This window comes from Ixodes scapularis, unplaced genomic scaffold (genome assembly GCF_016920785.2).
Source record: "Ixodes scapularis isolate PalLabHiFi unplaced genomic scaffold, ASM1692078v2 PGA_scaffold9__187_contigs__length_104089568, whole genome shotgun sequence".
Classification (NCBI taxonomy): Eukaryota; Metazoa; Arthropoda; class Arachnida; order Ixodida; family Ixodidae; genus Ixodes; species Ixodes scapularis.
In genome coordinates, this window is record NW_024609884.1 from 739,492 (window position 1) to 757,709 (window position 18,218).

General features: G+C 48.6%; 2 protein-coding genes across 5 annotated transcripts in view; one reads left to right on the plus strand and one right to left on the minus strand.

Annotated features, from left to right (window-relative positions):
- Window positions 1-745: 745 nt before the first annotated feature.
- On the plus strand, window positions 746-17,121 carry LOC8023958 (ataxin-1). Its single transcript, XM_029977123.4, has 3 exons — window positions 746-1,770; window positions 14,985-15,667; window positions 15,722-17,121. The coding sequence occupies exons 2-3, from the start codon at window positions 15,002-15,004 to the stop codon at window positions 16,061-16,063; spliced, it is 1,008 nt and encodes a 335-aa protein (XP_029832983.1). The 5' UTR covers window positions 746-1,770; window positions 14,985-15,001; the 3' UTR covers window positions 16,064-17,121.
- The window catches only part of LOC8023960 (protein BANP), a 28,799-nt gene continuing 26,818 nt past the window's right edge, over window positions 16,238-18,218 (minus strand). For all 4 annotated transcript variants that reach the window (XM_029977119.3, XM_029977118.4, XM_029977116.4 and 1 more), the window contains exon 10: window positions 16,238-17,875. In XM_029977119.3, coding sequence (XP_029832979.2) covers window positions 17,723-17,875 — 153 coding nt within the window. In that variant the 3' untranslated portion in view covers window positions 16,238-17,722. The remainder of the gene's footprint in view (window positions 17,876-18,218) is intronic.

Sequence of the window (18,218 nt, forward strand, 5' to 3'; positions counted from 1 at the left end):
AGTGCAGACGATCATTTGCTCGGCAGCAACTGTCGAGTCACACTTGGATAGAAACGTCGGTATCGGCAAAGTCAATGTAGCTAAAACAAGTGTGCGGCACTTTTCAACGCAACTGTGCGCGCGTGCACAACTAAGACGACAGCATGTCATTTACGCTGGTGAATGCAAAGCCTTTTTCTACAACAACCCTCATCAGATTTGAAAAAAAAAAAAAAAAGAATCAGGGAGGTTGTGAATAGCCCTGACGCACGCCGCGCAAACTGTAATGCGAAGCTCGAGGCTTCTTTTGGAACATTTTGAAGTTTTTCTAATGTAAAAAGTAACTTTGAGGCGCTATTATTAATTAGAAAGATCACTCACAAAAACGTGATACATGTTTCTTTAATAAATAAACAGCTTTTAATCGGTGCAGATTCGAACAAACATAGCCACTCCGTGCTTTCACACAGCGCGTCGTCTGCTCGCATCCTACCAGGTGCGTCAGTAGACGCCACCAAGGCATAAATGCCTAACCCCCCCCCCCCCCCCCCCCCCCCCCCGGGTTAGGCATTTATGCCTTTTGCCATGCCCCCTGAGACATCTCTGTACAGTTATGTCTTAAATAAAGGTATAAACAACAAGTTGTTGTAGATCGTTTCCACTGCCCCGCAACCCGCTACGAGATCCGGGACTTTCCAGGCAAGGCTAGCGCCGTGTATGCGCAGTAGTGACGTCTTCTTTCCGGAGAGCGCAGCGGAGGTGGAAAAACGGTCTACAAAAACTCCCCAATTTGTTTTTACTGAGGTAGGCTCTCCTAGCTCCCCGAGAAGGGAGAAAAAAAAGTGCGAGAGAAGAGTAAAAAGCGGGCATCTGTTCACGTAGTGACACAAAGGCGACGAGGAGAGGAAAAAAGAGAGAGCGAGCAACCCAAGTGTCAACGAACGGCGCCCGTTTCGCCCGAGCACCAGCACAGGCAACGGGGAGCGTAGTCCGCCGGCTAGCACGACCTGCTACCATTTTACGGCCAACGGTGCACAACGCGCAGCAGCACGGGCAGCACGCACAGCACCTAGCGGAGGGAAGCCAAGGTGGCCCGCCCCAGCCCAAGCGAGCCTGCCCGGCTGCGGGGGACGATGCACTGCGAATGCGCGCTGTTTTGCGGCGGCTGTTGTTGGCTCGGCCGCCCTCTCCGCGGCAGGAAAGGGAAATTCCCGGGACAACGCGTCCTTTCTGCTTTGACGTGAGCTGGCGCAACGCTACAGTAGTGCGCCGCGTGCTGTCTGGAGCAAGTGAAGGCAAGTCGGCAAGTTCGCCTCCTTCCCCGCGTCGTCCTCGCCCCGTGACCTTGGGACCGAAAGAAGGAGCCGCCGCGGCGGAGTGGCACGTGGGCGCGCACTACTTTCTCTCGCCCAACCAAGCAACAACATCCCGGGGCAGTTGGAGAGAAGGGTTGCGTGCCGTGTTGTGCCTTTGGTTGTGCGGGCGCTTCCGCGCTTCTCATCGTCTGCTCCGGGTGGGAGAGGGCGGAGAGCAGACGACCAACCGACCGACCTCCGCCACCCCTCCGCCGCTTTGTCGTCGTCTGCTACCCCGAGGTTCCGACACCGGCAGGGCCGGCAGGCGCGCTGCTCCACTTGATCGCGACTGCTTGGCTGGCTCGGAAGGCTGCGATGCTGGCGGCGCTCGCCGTCGTGCCTCACCGGTGAACCGACAGGCGACGGTTGTTGGCGAGCTGCTGAGACTGCCTTTTGGATGCCACAGTTGTCCCTTGGACGGCTCCGGGACAACGAGGTGAGTAGAAGCAATCGAAAGGCGCGGCCGAGCAAACATGTCGTGGATTTCGCCCAGATGTGTCCATCTGGCTTCGAAACCACTTGGCATCGTTTCAAAAACGCGTTTGCTCTGACGTCAGTTTCCCGACCTAAAATAACGTGGCTCGGAAAGGGATCCGTCGGAAAGCGCAGTCCGTGGCTTTGTGTCCCACCGTCATGGAATCCGGCCTCTGAATTGGCGAATCAAAGCGACGCGCGCATCTCCCGGTGCCGCCTTTGGTCGCCCTTTTGTACACAGCCAGTCGTCTGCTGTGGTCGTCGGCGCTTGGTCCGCTGCCTCGCATGCCTTCCTGGACCGGGATGAGCACGAAACCGAAGCTTTGCTTTTTCGGACGTCGTGCGCGTCTTTCCCTTCTTGCCGCACACATCGTCTTCGCGTGACCTTGCGCCGAGCAACGGGACGCCAGCTGGGCATTGTTTTGCGACGCACAGAGCGGCCGGTGCCTGCCGTGCTTGCCGTCGGGGAGGTCCGTTGCCGTGCTTGGACCTCGCATAACTCGACACTTGCGCTGTCGGTGAGCTCGGAAAGCTCCAGACTACAAGTTTTGCGTGGGAGAGACCCGCGCGAGTCGAAACGAAGCGTTACGGAGAGGAACGCAAACTTGGCAAACTCCTCAGGACCGATGTATCGCAGCGCCGAGGGAGCCTGTTGTCGTCTGCTGCTACGTCAACTAAAGAAGAATCCCCGCTAAAGTACCACCGATTTGTGCGGTGACATGAAACAGTTTTAAGAGTACCATTTGATTATAGTAGATTCACCTCCATCTGGAAAGTTAATTTATTCCTGCATAAAACTTGTACACCATGGGTACTAATTAAACCCTTCCTGCATCAGCGACACTTTCAATTGGCTTGCAAAGTTGTCTTGGGAATTGTCGTGATGTTCATCTCAGCTGTAGCATTGTAGCTGTAGGTTCCGAGTGCTCAAAAGCGATTTCGCTCTCGAGCTGAACAATATTGATACATGTCTGAAAGGACACCTGTGGTCCCCCTGCAATGATGCATTCCCCCGTGTTCTGGTAAGTTTGAGCTCTACATGCGATACAATAAAACAAACGAGAAAGCATGTTTGCACTGCAGTGCAGCTACATTTGAATGCTAAGTAAATGTAGACTATATAAAGTCGCGAAAAAAAAAAGTTGTCTGTTTATTGTTTTTTGAAGTATGTCCGAGCATATGGTGGGGATGCCGTTGTCTCGGCAACAAGTTGTGCTGATACGTGGCAGAGTTATTATAATGTACGCTAGAGGCTCAACTGGCACTAGTGTGCTGCGGCAAATTCAAGCAGACAGCAACCAGTCGAAAACCGACTTTCGGTAATGCCTTTCTATGGGAAAAAGTTAGTGCATTTTTTCCCTGCGCTCAATTATAAGAGCAAATATCCCGAACACCAATCTCTATTATAGGGGGCCGGGTGGCGCATAGCCGCTCTCAGAGCAGGGTGCAAGATAAGCCACCGGAGTTTGATGCTTGTCCCGGAAGTGTGGCGTCTGCTAGGCTTCCTAGTGCATTTAGTCGATGTTTTGGTCCATACTTTCCTTTGAGTGGGTTTTAATAATCATGCTCCGAATTAAATCCCGAAAATGAGGCATTTGAACTTAGGACATATGCACACTTGATCAACTAGAATCTCAAAATGTTTACATTGAATGGCTTCCCATGATACTTCTGGGGTCTGCATGCGCTCTTGCTGCGCAACAAGCAGGCTCTCTTAAAGTGACAAGCGAAAATCCAGCACGCTCGACACTTTTCGATCCAGCACTCGGAAAGGGTTACCAAGTCTGCCAAGTGCTCACTTCCGGGACAAGCCGCTTACTTACGGTGGCTTCATACCTGGTTGCTGAATGCGCCGTCCAGCCCCCTATAATAGAGATCGGTGATCCTGAATAATTCATACGTATTAGGTAGCTTGGAACATTTCTCAGTCAGGCAGACAAAATAATTGGTCAGTTAGGACGTTTTCTTTTCAAATTAATTGCATTAAAACTGTGCTAAAACGACTTCATATACCTGTATTTATGTGCACTGTCGGACAACTGTTAGTGCGAACACGGCATCGGCGCTTTTCAGTATGGGGGATATACGTGCCAAACGGACAAAAGACAAGGAAGACGGCAAGAACTACGCAGTAACACTGGGTCAGTAACTCCCTGTGCTTGTACGATCAAAATAAATTGAAGGCCACGTAATATAATCAGGTTTTCAATAAGTACTACTTTCTGCTCTGCGCGAATGTGGTTGTTCTATGTTTAAAACGTCACCCACACGTTCGAAATCGTTGAGAATGAGTGCCCGATAAAGTCTGCTTTGCAGAGAAAATAACAAAGAGACATTTCAGAGCCCACATGCTTTATTCTTTACGTTTTGAATGTTTTTAACCGCTCGTAAAGATGCAAGACGGGGTCATTTTCATATAGTGACAAGACCGGCATATGAGCAACATATAAGCATGACCGGAATACTGACGAGCCTTGACCACACTCTACCGGCAGTTTGTGCCCGCCGCAAATATATATATTTTTTTTTCAATCGTTATTTTGCTTAGAATCGTCGCTTGTTTTTACACCTGTTGTGGAACAGAGGTTTGGGCCTGAAATATAGCGCAGTTAAATGTTGTTCACTAATGAAGAAAAATGTGCTTACTAAAGCAATTGCACTTTTACAATGTTAATAAAGGTACATACTATTCGTTACGACCCCAATAATAAGAGTGTTCCACGTTATTTTCCGGCGAAGATACAAAATGCATGCGCGTTTTCCCATATGAATGCACAGGAGCACCGCAAAATGGTTGCCGTCTGCTTCAGTTTGCTTCCCGGAAGTCACATAGGCACTAGTTGAACCTCTAGAGTATGTTATAATAACTCTATGGTCTAAAGCTGTCATGCGTGCAGCCTTGTGGCCTAGTTGTGCTGCAAACAGGGCTCCCAAGCACCATAGAAGGCAATGAGCATGTACTCCATTCTTAGCCTAGGTTGTGTGTAGCCCTGTGGGAGGCTTAAGAAGCTGCTTTCTTCCTTGTGCAATCTTGCACAGGGCTCTCTGGCTTTCATCCCACGTCACACAACTTGTCCGATGTAGTACACACAAGCGCAAGCTTGTCTACAGGCGCAGCAATCAACAAGCTGGCAATTGCATGTGCTTAGGGGGTACTTTTGTCTCCAGATTGGTTCAACACTCCGGTATAGCTCAAATTTCATTTTAAAATGATCTTTCTGCAGTGACTGAATTTTCAATTTTGGACCTCATCGTTTTTTTTTTTGTTTTTTTTTTTTTTCAACTGAAAGTCTCTGCTGGCAACTCTGCAAATGGGGTGCCACCGGCAGACACAGCTTCACTGTTTAGCTGTTAGAACTTGTTCCCAAGTGATTGCAACACATTTAATAATGCGAAATTTAATGCTCTGGGAGCTCATTTGAGTACTTGCCTGGAAGCACAAAATATGTCATGCCACTGGAAAGTTTGGATGTCGGTTTCGGCATCGCCTGCATTTGCCGTCTTCTTAGTAGCTCTTCTGCATTTAGAGATACTAAATGGCGGGAAGAGTAATGCCCAGGTATTGAGAGTTTGGGTAGCTGAAAAACTTGGTGGAGTAGGCCATGGCAGCAGCCGTAACGCTTTGTGGGATGTAGACATGGACCGAGATGCTCTAAAAGCCGTTTAAGTGGAGCTTGAGAGTGTGCTTGCAGCATTGACGGTGGAGCTTGGACATTGCAGAAGTCAAGCTTTTGTCCCTCACAACTGCTCTTATTTTGCTAGCGGCATAACTACTACTCAATGTAGAAGCTCTCCGAACGGTTCTAGAGGCAAGGCCGACCCTACAAAAACTTCTCCTAAGGCGTCGGTCGGCTCGGGTTCTGGGACGGAGGCTTCTTACAAGAACTGGTTTGGTGGGTGAAAAAGAACCAGCACGAGGTGGGAAGCGTCCAAGTTTTGCTTGTGTCAAGTCATTGGTAAATTGTTTGCTTCGATGGAACTGTGACAAAGCCAACACGGAGCAGTGTTCACGTGATGTTGGACAGCACTGTCAGTGGCATTCCCCAACACTGCGCAAAGACGTTGGGCCACGGGACGCACAGTCCCGCGTCTTTCTTTTAGTCGAGCGCTTGGATTCGGCACATTTTAACATTGGGCTGTTTGCACTCCAGTTATCCTTGATTTGCACACATTTATGGCTGGCTGGAGGCACCCCCCTCCAGAAATATTTGGAGCCATGCATTCTGTATCTACAGTAGTGTAAAAAAAGATAAGAGTAGAAATAACTGAGAATCAGTTCATAGACCTGATGATAGTGGTAGACAAATGTAAGGCACCTTGGTATCAAATGCATACTTTTCCCAGGTACTTGTTGGTATGAAGGGGAACAGCTAATCCGCTGAAAAGCGGTCACCTCGCTATTGTTAGTTTCTTAAAGGTTTCCCCAAAGTACTCCCCCATAACACTGCATACACCCTGCTCTTTGCTTTTGGAGGACAAGTAGGTTGAGAAAGAAACGGCACTCTTGTACAAAGTTGTCAATAATAATGCCCCCCCCCCCCCCCTTTTCACTTGTCCACATTGCCCGAAATTGCTCTGCAGTGCACGACTGGTATGGTAGAGCATGCTTAACAGCAACTGAAAGGAGGCTGATGGATCTTCTCATTGATGCCCTGGTCCATGTACCCAGCAATACCAGTGTTATCTGTGCACGATACATTTTGTTTGGCATTTCATAAATATTTTTTTCAATCGAGCTGCTTTGATTGATACAAACATCTCAAGTACGATGCCGGAGGCCACTCACAAATGCAGCAGAACTCCAAAGTAGATATTGTGGCCGGTGCAAAATCAATAAATGCACAAATTTGTATTATTTTTTACCATAGTAGCGCCATCTCTGTTGATCCATCCTTTCTGAAATTAAACTGTCAACCGCTGTGCATTTTCTTCCAAATACCTTCATTTCAAATACCCTGCAATACTGGTCATCAAAGTTTCCAACGCAATGGGAGAGCTTAGTCCGCGGCGTCATCAGGGGGCCAATCTAGCCAGCACTGCTGGGACTCTGGCAACAATCAAGTGTGTCAGAATTTCCAACCCCCTCTGAATGAGCCACCCATAGATTGGTGCGACACTTCATCACACTAACAGCGTTTCTCATTAATCCAAGTGTCTCGGGCTCTGTACACTCAATCAACTGCTCAAACTTCCTGATCTGCAGCTCTCCAAAATAAGACAACTTTGTATTTTCTCAAATTGACTCAAATACCCTCGTCAAAATTCAGCACCTAGAGCAGTGCCATTAAGTAGATGCACCACAAAGTAGTACGCCGAGTTGTCTGACACTTTTTCACTCGCAAAATCATCACTTTAGTTTGAAAACTGACGAAAAAAGCTTACTGCTAGCGACTATTTTCAAGGGCTCAGTATTTTGCAGACATTTTAGAGTGTGGCTTTTGGGAATATTTTGGAGGCACAAACTTTCACTTAACTATCCGTCACCACAAGGTAATCTCATGATGATTTTAACCCGAGACAGGAGGAGGAAATTAGCGTCTCTAACTCAGCCGAGTTAGAGATGCCGTCTGTCTGTTACTTTCTCTTCCACTGTAAAAAAGCTTCCTCCTCCTGCCCCAGTCTTGGGTTAAAATCATCATGCTAAACTTGCACCAGCTCTCCTGTGCACTGACCGTAATTTCGTTCAGGTAATATATTTGCGGTATTTTTTAAAAGATTACCGTAAAATACCGAGCATCCGCCCATTCCCTACTAAGTGCCCGCCCCAAAACTTTGCAACATCTGAAAAAATATGCATTGTAGATATATAGGTAAAATTAATGACCTAACAAGAGCTCATTTCCCAGTTTTCGCGATTATCTTCATATTTTGAGTGGGCGCTTGCCCGGTATTTTACGGTAGTTGCAAAATTCTCAAGAATTCGGTTTTCGTAAAAATTGCGTCATTTACAATATTTGCAAGTTGTATTGTTAGTGCTTGCATAGAGTAATTGCAGTCGGTTTATGAAATTTGCAAATTTGGCTCACTTGGAGTGGAGTAGCCAAACAAAAATGCCCCCTTATCGACAGTGGAACATTTGGTGGCAGCTTTTGTCCCAACTGGGCCTAGAAATTTTGGCCTGTGGGGCATCCTCACTGATGCATTCTCAAGTTGTGTGTTGCGAAATCTGTCCCAGACTTGCTTTTCAACAAACGAGCTACATGCATCAAGTCCCTCAAGAGGCAAAGAGTTCAATCGGAAAACATAATTGATGTGAAAACACATTTAACTGGAGAAAGTCGAAAGCTGGGTCAGCATCCGTGTGTCTCCAAAATGGTGAAGCACTGTGGAAGCATGCTGCTTTCAGCTTTGCTTTTGCAAGAGCACCCCGGCAGCTGACAAGAGGGTTTGCCCTCGGTTTTCTCCCTTGAAATGTGGCCAGTGCAGTACACATGCCAACTCATCCAAAGGGATTTCAATTTGCAGCATTTCTCTTTTACATTGCATGGAACAAGCAAAATCAGCCAGTTGGCCAGGGTGTGCAATGTGGCAAGATTAGTTGCCGAGATATGCATTAGTGAGGAAATTTTTCCGACACATTGCTTTCCCGAAATGGCAGCCCATTAGAACAGATGTGCCAGCGTTTATCACACTCTGCATGGCAAAACATGTTTGCTTTGATCACGACCCTCATAGGACTTGTCTGCCTGGAAACACCAATCGATAGACGCCCAAAAAAATTCTGACTAGAAACACGAGGTAGCTTTTGTTTCACACTTTGTTGGGGAAGTAGAGTAGCAGTGTGAATACAATGCGAATAATCGCCTCTCACTGACAAAGGCCAATGTGAGCGGTCAAAGTGCCGTTTTGCTCGGGGGCTATGCACGGGGCTTGCAGGCTTATCCAATTGGCTTATCTTGCCAGCGGTGGGGCAGAGCCACTGATTCACGCCCGGTCTCGAGTGGCCCCGACAACAGCCGTGTCGGTGCAGCCTTGGGAAGAAACTCATTTGGCCACTTCCAACCACCATCGTCTCGTGGTCCTTGACTGAACTGCGTGCACTCCACTTTTATGACCAGCTTCCCCCGAGCTGCTTTTTTCTCTCTCTCTATTTGAGCATGCACAAATTTGCAGATAACGCCGATTTTTGTGAGGCCAAAACGGGGCTACTGCAACGTTCATATTGATGGGTGCTCAAACTAGGCTCCAGAGTGCGTGGGCATCGGATCAGACAGATGCACCCGTCTCCAGAAGCGAGCTTAGCCGAGACTAGTCGTGCCTCATTAATATGGATGCCTCACTACATAGGTAGGGACCAACCTTGCTCATTAAAGGGGGAGTGCATTGATTTTAATGTTTAAAGAATTGTCAGTTTGTATTTTTTATATCGTTTGTCCAAGCACGAGTGACCAAAAATGCGTTACCCTGTCCCGTAAACCTGCCATTCCGCTACTTGATCACAAATAAGACTAATTTATTTGCCGATCTGCATGCAGCCGTGTGTGGCGGTTACGGGAACTATGTGACAGCGTCTCTGGGAGATATGCGGAAGTCAACAAAAACCTGTCCCCTTCCGCTGCTTCACTGGCCGTCAGCCCCGTGGCGAACCGTCTTTTGTGTCGATTGCTTGCCGCGACCCTCGACGATGCTAATCCTTTAAAAAAGTCAAAAATCGCGGAGACAGCGGCTGGGGTCTCTGAAGAGAGAACCTAAGGGGAAACCACGCATTCCCCCCAGAGTACATCACTCAAAAGGCGCAGTGGAGAGTTGAAAAGCACTTTGACCTTGGTTTTTTTTTTTTTTTTAATAAAAATTAGCGTTTGGAAGAAAATATGCTTTTCAGTTCCTTGTTCCATAGGTGACAGATTAATTTCCATAATTAATTGGCCAAAGTCCGTAAATCATTGCACCGCCCCTTTAATATAGAGAAGCCCACAGCCTAGGCTATGGACGACCAGTTGGGGAGCCAACTGGGTAAATGCATTTTTGTCTCATTATGAACACCAGCTTCTAAACTTCTAAAGAAAAAGAAACCTTTTGGGTAACAGAGCTTGACTATTGTCTGTTCACCTTCCTGAGATAAGACCTGGGCTCTGAACAGTGGTACAATTTTTGGGGAGGGCTTTCCATCCAAATAGGTCCTTCCTACGTGTTTTATGGCTGCGGAGGACAAATCTGAAGAACATTCGCAAGAGTAAAGGTGGGAGGACAATATCAGGCATGAAGCACAAGTGGCCAAAGACCGCATTAAGCGCAAGCCATTGATTTCCTGGACCTTCGAGCTAGGGTGTCTTAGTTTTAGGTAAGAACTTGGACTACAAAGCGTTTATGCACACACTAGCCCTAAGAAACTTTCACAAGTTTCTTAGGGCTGCTTTTTATTCATTATGGATGGATGGATGGATGTTACTAGCTATACCCTTTGTAACGGGCAGTAGCCCACCTAGCCTAAGTCTAAAAAGACAAAAACTTTAAATAAATGATTCCTCCCGCCCTTCTAAGACCAATTGTCTCCCCTTAACTATCACCAGGCAGTGTGGGATATCACCAGGATGACCTTCGGGGAAAAAAAACAACATCCCCCCCCCCCCCTGCTTCTTCCCCCCCCCGGCGAGGGCGTCGCCAATTTTCCTCTGGTCAAACGGCGCTACCCCAGCACTGGACCCACTGGGAGACAGGGTTGAGAGTGCGCCAGAGCCATGCAGGAAGGAGTCCCAATCTTCTCTGTCCCCACCTGTGCTAGTTAGTTTTCCCTAGATAATTTCCACCAATCTTCTAATCGCATCTTTGCCACTGTTATCCTTTTCTCTTGCCGCCAGTAAAACCCAGGGCCCCGGCCAAATCCGTTAACCCTTCAGGCAGGGCAGGGCGAAGCCCCGTGCGCTTCAAAACCAAGTGCTCTAGTGTCTCGCCATCATTATGGCAGGCGGCACGTAATGTGTTCTGTCTTGAAATTTAGCCCTATACGTCCTCGTCCTCAAAACTCCGGTTCTCACCTTGAACAGCAAAGAACTTCCCAGTGAATTGTCAAACAGTTTTTCCTTTCTTATCTCCTGCTTTCGTGACCTGTACACTATTAAAGCTGATTTCTCCTGCATTCTCCCCTCCCACATTTTCCTGTCTGCCCCTTTCACCTTCTTTTTCACAGTAGTCGTCTGCTCAACCCCATCACCAGTGAGTAGGTATTTAAATGTAAGCTTTCGGGTTTGGTTTGTCCATTTTGTGTTCAAACTTTTCATGTATAAAAACTTGAATACCTTCCGTGCCCACCGTGTATCATCCATTTCGGTCAACCTTTGTTCAAATTTCAACTTAATAATTGCCTGCCTGCTTTCTAAAGACGACCATCCCATGTCGCCCTGTACTCCCTCATTCGGTGTTTTTCAATGTGCTCCCAGTGCCAACCTGCCTGCGCTTCTTTGTCAATTTCTAATCCTGATTGAACCTCTGGTTTCATGCACAGTACTGCATTGCCAAGAGTCAGTTCAGGTACCATCACTTCTTTCCATATACCTCTGACCACTTCATATCTATTATAGTTCCATATGAATTTCTTTGCCCTTTTCTAATTATATTCCCCTCATGTTCCTCTAGATATTTCCTTCCCTCATTGAACCAGACTCCCAGATATTTGTATTTTCCTACTTGGTCTATTTCGATGTCTTGTACCCTCAGGGGTTCCCTCTTTTTGTCGTTAAACACCATTACTCCAGACTTGTCACTACTAAAACTCATGCCCAAGGTGTCCCCTTCCTCTCCACATATTCCAGCTAGTTCCTGTAATGTGTCCTGGTTACCTGCCACGAGTGCTATGTCTTCCGCATACATCAGTCCTGGTATTACCTGTACTACATTTCTCCCTCCTTCCATATAACTCGCATCGAAACCCAAGTTGCACTGCTCTCATTTCTTTTCCATTTCACCAAGATATATCATGAAGAGCAACAGCCCTGCCGGAGTCCTCTTTTTTATTGTTGCAGGATGTGTCGTTTCTACTTCCCATGTTATGACTACCTTGTGGACACCTGCTGAAGAAACCTAGCCAAATGTGTATCTAAATTATACTCCTTCAGCTGACCCCAGGGTTTTTCCTGGCTCACATTATTGTATGCTCCCTTGATGTCCAAATAAGCTAACCATTGAGGAGATTGGTTCTTCATTGCCATTTCTATACATTGAGTGGTGACGAATAGATTATCTTCCAGTCTTCTCTCTCTTCGGAATCCATTTTGGAGCTCGCCCAGTATTTGCATATCTTCTGTCCATTGCTTCATTCTATGCTTTACTATCTGCATAGCTAATCTGTATAGAACTGAAGTTACCATTATTCGGCGATACGACTTAATGCTGTCTTTGTTTCCTTTGCCTTTATATATTAGTTTCATTTTACCTAGTTTTCAATCGTTGTGCACCTCTCCTCCAATAATTACTTGGTCAATCACATGCCGTAACTTCAATTTGCTTCTTTTTCCTAGTGTCTTTGAGTTCCATGGACTTTTCTGGGGAGCCAAGGTGTCCAGACTAACGAGACAAGACTGTACTTGGTACCACTGTGGCTAGACCGTCCCCAGTTTACTTTGGCCAGCAATCCTCCTTGGCAGAGACTCAAATTCTGCTCTGCTGGCTGAGGCTAGGGAAAGATTACGGCACATTGATACTTCCGACCCATGTTGTAAAAAAAAAAAAAAAAAACTGAAAACTCCGGTATAAAAATTGCTTTTCGTGTGAGGTTTTTCAAATTATGAGGCCCTGCAGAATGCGAACAAACTCTTTGTTTGAATTCTGCCCACTGAAAAGCATGCAGGAAGGGCCTCAGCACGCACCTGGTATCGCAGTGTTCTTTCGCAGCATAAAGACAGTCTGCTTTCATAGCAGTCACCATTACAACGAACACCAATTCCAAAACGCCGTCTGCTAGCCAAAGTGTTAATAGTTCTGTAATGAGCAGCCACAGACTCTCGCCACGAATGCACGTGGGGGGGGTTGGGTTAACACGTTCTTAAGTGCTGCCTGATAGATAATTCGGCATTCATTGCCATGGTGACGGCGATGAAAGCAGCGGCCTTTTTGCTGCGGAAGTGGCGCAGCGATACGAGGCGTGTGCTGAGGTGCTTCCCACATGCTTTTCAATGGGTGGAACGCGAACAAAGAAAGTTAGAAATAAGGACTTGATGCAGAAGGCTGGTTTTCTTCTGTGCCTCATAATTTGATGAGCGTTACACAAAAGGCGTGTTTTTTCTTAACCATCCCACGCCTTTTTTTTTGCAATCCGTAACATGGGTAACATGGGCAGTATCAAACTGCCGGACTTTCCCTTTTTGAGAGGAGAGTTCCATTCCCCAACCTTGTTTTGGAGGCACATGCTTTGGAGGGAACATGGACAGAATTGTGTGGAACTAGGCTCCATGACGACATGCCTTCTTGCCGCTCGGCTGTGCCAGCTCAGAATTTTTGCCAAGAGGCCGTCAACAAGTGCCTCCAAAACCAAGTTATGTCCACTGCTTGGTGTGGTTTTTACGCGTAAAAGGTTTTTGGGGGGGGGGGGGGGGGGGGGGAAAAGGGAAGGGGGAAGGGGGGGGTGGCAGGAGCCCCTCGCCTGCTCCTGGGTCGCTCGGATCACCAGCCCTTTTTAAGGTCAAAGGTGGGCTGATCGATACGTTCAATTCCCTCTGTATTTTCATGCCATTGCCCACCTTCTAGTAGAAACAAGTCCATAAATATTTCTATTGGGGTACATGAAATGTTAAGGACCAAATTTAAAACTGCAACAATTTTTTTTTTTTTTTTGACTTTTAAGTTGGAAATTGCCTGTTGGAGCACCAATTATGAGGCACACGAGCAAATGTCACCGTTCCCCCTCAAAGTGTAGCTGGATTATCCGAGAATGCCCGCCATTGTGGCACCATCCGGTCCTGTCTCGCAGCAGTGGGCAATCTGTTCTGGCCAGGCTTCCCTCCCGATAAAAGAGAACATTGCTAAAGTTAGTGGCATTTGAATTTAAACTTTATCGACTCTGCCCTCATACAATGGAGACGAGCTAAATGATTGTTTGACCAGTTTCACCTCATCACACTTATTTAGAAATGTAATTGTCTTAAACCTCCTATTAAAAAAAAAAATTGTTATTGGCGATGCACACAACTGGTGGGAATATCGCAATATATATCATACACACAAGCTGCTGTTTTATTTAGGGTAAGTTAAGTCTTTCAATACCCGATGCATGCACCATCCCACTGTGGGAGTGTTTTTCCACTAAGCATGCAGACTGCTCTGCAGCGGAGCGAGAGATGCCGAGTTGTCAAGTCTGCTCCACGGTCGTCGCTTTTCTGCAGTGGACTAGTGCGCAGTGAGAAGAACTCGCCCCAAGAAATACTGCAGACGTCCAGAGTATTGTCGGCGTGTGATACTAAGATGAAATCGCACTATTCAAAGCCCAATCTCAAAACTTTGCACAATCCTACTGCAACAATTCGACAGTGTAGTGGAGCCTGGACAGTTAGTTTCAAAACTGAGAAAGCGAAATTAAAATTTGGTGCAACGTTGACTCAAGTTCCTCACATTTTAGTGAAATGTAACATGGTAAACATTTGTCTGGCACCAATGCTATTGCATCACTGCCATCTACGGAAGCGCTAATAAGTGCAGGGAAGTGTTCATTTTGGGCAGTAATTGTAAAGCGGCTACTGCTTCCATTGGCAAGTGGTGTCCAATTACAGCTTGCTTTAGACTCTACAGATCAAGTCAGCAGCTGGCATGAAGGAATACGGCAAATCTGACTGACGGTACTTGGAAAGCTCCAGACACAAGTAACATTTGGACGAGCTAAATGCACTTTTACCCAAAAATGACACCTTTGATTTGACATCTACGATGGATATGTTGGAAACACTAAATCAGTTGGCCAGTAGAGTACTTTGAGGTGCGCTTGTTGACGGATCAAAAACCAGCTAAATGACAATCTTGCAAATCTACCAACATGAACAAAAGCCCCGATTCTGGAGGGTGGGGAATTGTAGAAGGAACTTGTGCAGAGATGGGTGCGCATTTGTCTGGTTGATGCAGTGCAATTTCTCTGAGACGGAGGAGCCTTTTACGCCTGCTATAGTCGATTATTTTGAGTGTGCATCATGGAAAAAAAAGGTTTTTGGGATTCCAAAATGTAGCTTTTCTGATGGCTGCCTGGTGGCCATGCAGGGCACTGTGTGCCCAGCATGCTGTCTCTGCGGGCGTCGGACTACCTGGGCCCCCAGGTGCTGTGCAGCAAGGGCGAGCCGGGTGAGGAGGTACGCAAGGTGCGCAGTGCTTCCGAAGGCCGCTACGAGTGGCCGATGAGCCTGCCCGTCGAGGGGGCCGAGCCCCTGCCCTGGTTCCGACCCCGAGAGCCCCTGTATCCGCCGCCGGCCTACCAGCGCTACCCCCGCTACACGGTGCCCTACCGTCCCTTCCCCGAGGGCCTGCCCTTCCCGGCTGAGCGGCCCACCAGCCCCCCCTACTATCGGGGCGGCAGTCTCAAGCACCGCATCCTGCACCCGCCGCCCAGCATCCGCATCGTGGAGCCGCCGGCCGCGCTGCTGGCCGCTGCCCCGCTGTCGGCCCCGCCCATTCCGCTGGCCGAGGGGCCCCGGCTGGCCGTGTCTTCGATGCACCCACCGGGGGGGGCGTCCCGCCTCCACTACCCGGCCTATTTCCTCAAGGGCTCCATCATCCAGCTGGGCACGGGCCTGCTCAAGAAGGTGGAGGACCTGCACACCGAGGACTTTGTGACCAGTGCCAACGTGAGCAGGGACCTGCGCATCGACTCGAGCCGGGTGCTCCAGATGGCCACGGGCGACTCGGTGGCCACGCTCAGCTTCTCCGTGGGCCAGAACCAAGTTCAGGTGAGGAGGCTTCAGCCGAGGAACGGGCGCAGCCGACCTCCGGGCCTCTTGCAGGTCACGGTCGAGGCGCCCGTCGAGCACCCCTTCTTCGTCTTCAACCGGGGCTGGTCCTCGTGCAACCCCGAGCGATCGCTGCAGCGCTACCGCCTCCAGTGCCAACGCCTCTCGGTGGGCGACGTGTGCATCTCGCTCACGCACCGGGCCGCCAAGTCTCTCGACGCCCCCCCGTCTCGGGGCGATGCCAGGGGCGCCCGATCTGCGCCCAAGACGGACCCCATGAACCCCCTGAGCATTGGAGCCCAGTCGGGGGGAGCGCGCAAGCGCCGCTGGTCGGCCCCCGACCAGGTCACCACCCACGCGGGCCTTCCCATGCCCCAGCGGACAGCCACCACGTGACTCTCTCCGCCTTTTCCAAAGACTCTAGATTCTGTAGCCACTTCCGAGCTGCCCGCATTACCAGGCTCTCCACTCATCTTTCAAACTGATGTGCCAGCGAGCCTGCTTTTACAGATGGAGGCAGAATTGCTTACTTTGAGGAACGTTTGTATCTCTATTTTTGCCCAATAATGCTTTTTAGACACTGGTGGCCAAGGAATCTCCCTCCACCTTTGTTCACAGGCGGTGTACAAAAGCAGGCTGACAAATCTGGGTATGATCTCCCCAAAGCGAGCTGCAGGTACCCCGCAATCGCGGCCAGACAGAAATGCGCGCAGAATGTGTCTGCCAAATCTAAGTCATCCGAAGGACACAACTGCAACGGACGAGTCGTCAACGATCTCACAAGCCCCCACTAAATGCTGAGCAATTCCGAATTCTGATCCCAAACTGCTTCAGCCAGTGGGGGGACAAAAAGAGCACCCTCGGGAGCAAACACAAGCTCAAAAAACTCTTGCCACAGGAAACCATGCTGGTCATGGAAATGTTGCCTTTTACCACCCCATCTCTTAAGTACCCTGCTGCATTTTGTAGAGGATTCGTAGCTATTGTGTAAGCCCCCTTCATAAAAACAATTTGTATGGTTGTTTGTTGTGTTACATGGAGTCTCAAGCATGCTGCGTGACTGCCAAACTGGTGTTTTGAAAAGAAAAAAAAGCTCTCCTGTGTTCATAAAGAAGTTGCAGGGCTCGCGTCAAGGGATGCTGAAAATGAGTGTATTGAAAGATGCTGATGGAGCCTAGGGTTGCCTTACTAGCATTGTTGCATGTACAGATGGATGCACAATCAGTTTTATTACATGTGGAATGCCAAACAATGCAATTGAGTGATAATTTGGTCCATCCAGGGACTTGAGTCATACGACCTGCTCACCTGATCTCAGACACCAAGTGTTCCCTGTGGAAACTAAGGCGGGGGAGCGGTAATCCTTCCTAAGCTGCATGTTGTACGTTTGCGTGCAAGTGTTAATGTTGGCCAGCTTGTTTACCAGAAATTAAACCAGTGTTGACTTCTTGCAATGCCTGGACCTCATGTGCCCATCCTTTGCTAGAGATCACGAGGGATCTCTCTTCGTAAAGTCGGCAGAGCTCCCACTCTGGGAGACTCCGAAAAGTAATCCAATGGTGGCAGCCTCCCACTACCTTAATTTCAGCACGCAGGGCGAGTTTACCTCACTCGCAAATGTGGTCAGGCCAGGAGATAACCTTGGCCAGAGTAACCAATGCTTCATAGTCTTTCTGTTCTACTTGCTCACAGTCGTATCTCCTGTGCAGCTCCAAGCAACAAAATGGCAGCACACACACGTCAAACAAATTCCGACTCGAAGGAGGGTCGGATAACGAGAGAAAAGAGTGTCGAAGCTCTTCTGAGTGACTCGTGGCCCACATGCGAGATGATCCCTGCAGTCAATTTGATGAGAGAAAAACAATATTGCCTCAATGTTTGTACCACCTTTGAGAGTATTTTCAGTTGTAGCACAATTTCCAGTCCAACACACTGAGCCAGTCTGCAGCACTTGGCCAGAAGCCACCTGGACCCAACAGGTCTCACCAGTGCCTCGAAAGGCTTTGCAGCCCTTCCCACCCAGCTGTCGCTCCGTGCCGCACACTTGAGGGGACGTCAGGGCTGCAGGTCGTCGTCTGCTTCCTGCTCATCTGTGCTCAGCACTTGTGCACTGGCCAGGATGTGGATCCGTGGATCCCCTTCCATCTGCGCCAGCTGCTCGGCCGTCGCCTGGACCACCTGAATGTCGCCGTGCTCCGTGCGGATGATCTGGGGGGGAAGCGATCAGACACTCACCTTCTCCACTTCTTTGACACCAAATACACATTGCTAGGGCACAAACAACTTTTTCTCACTACTCAAATGCCATCACCCTGGGCGCCAAGATTGGTTGTACCTCAATGCACCGAGCACAATGGGAAAAGGCCCTGGGATCAACTTGCTCGCTGCTTTTTTGCTCCACTCAAGTGATGGGCAGCACCAAATGTTGGAATGACAAAACAGTCTCTTTGCAAACCATGTTAGAGCAGCAAAAGGAAAAAGTTTCTCTGGCGACTAGTTGTAGTGAGAAGTCTCCCGGGGAGGGAAGGCCTCCGCACAGGACCCAAGAGGG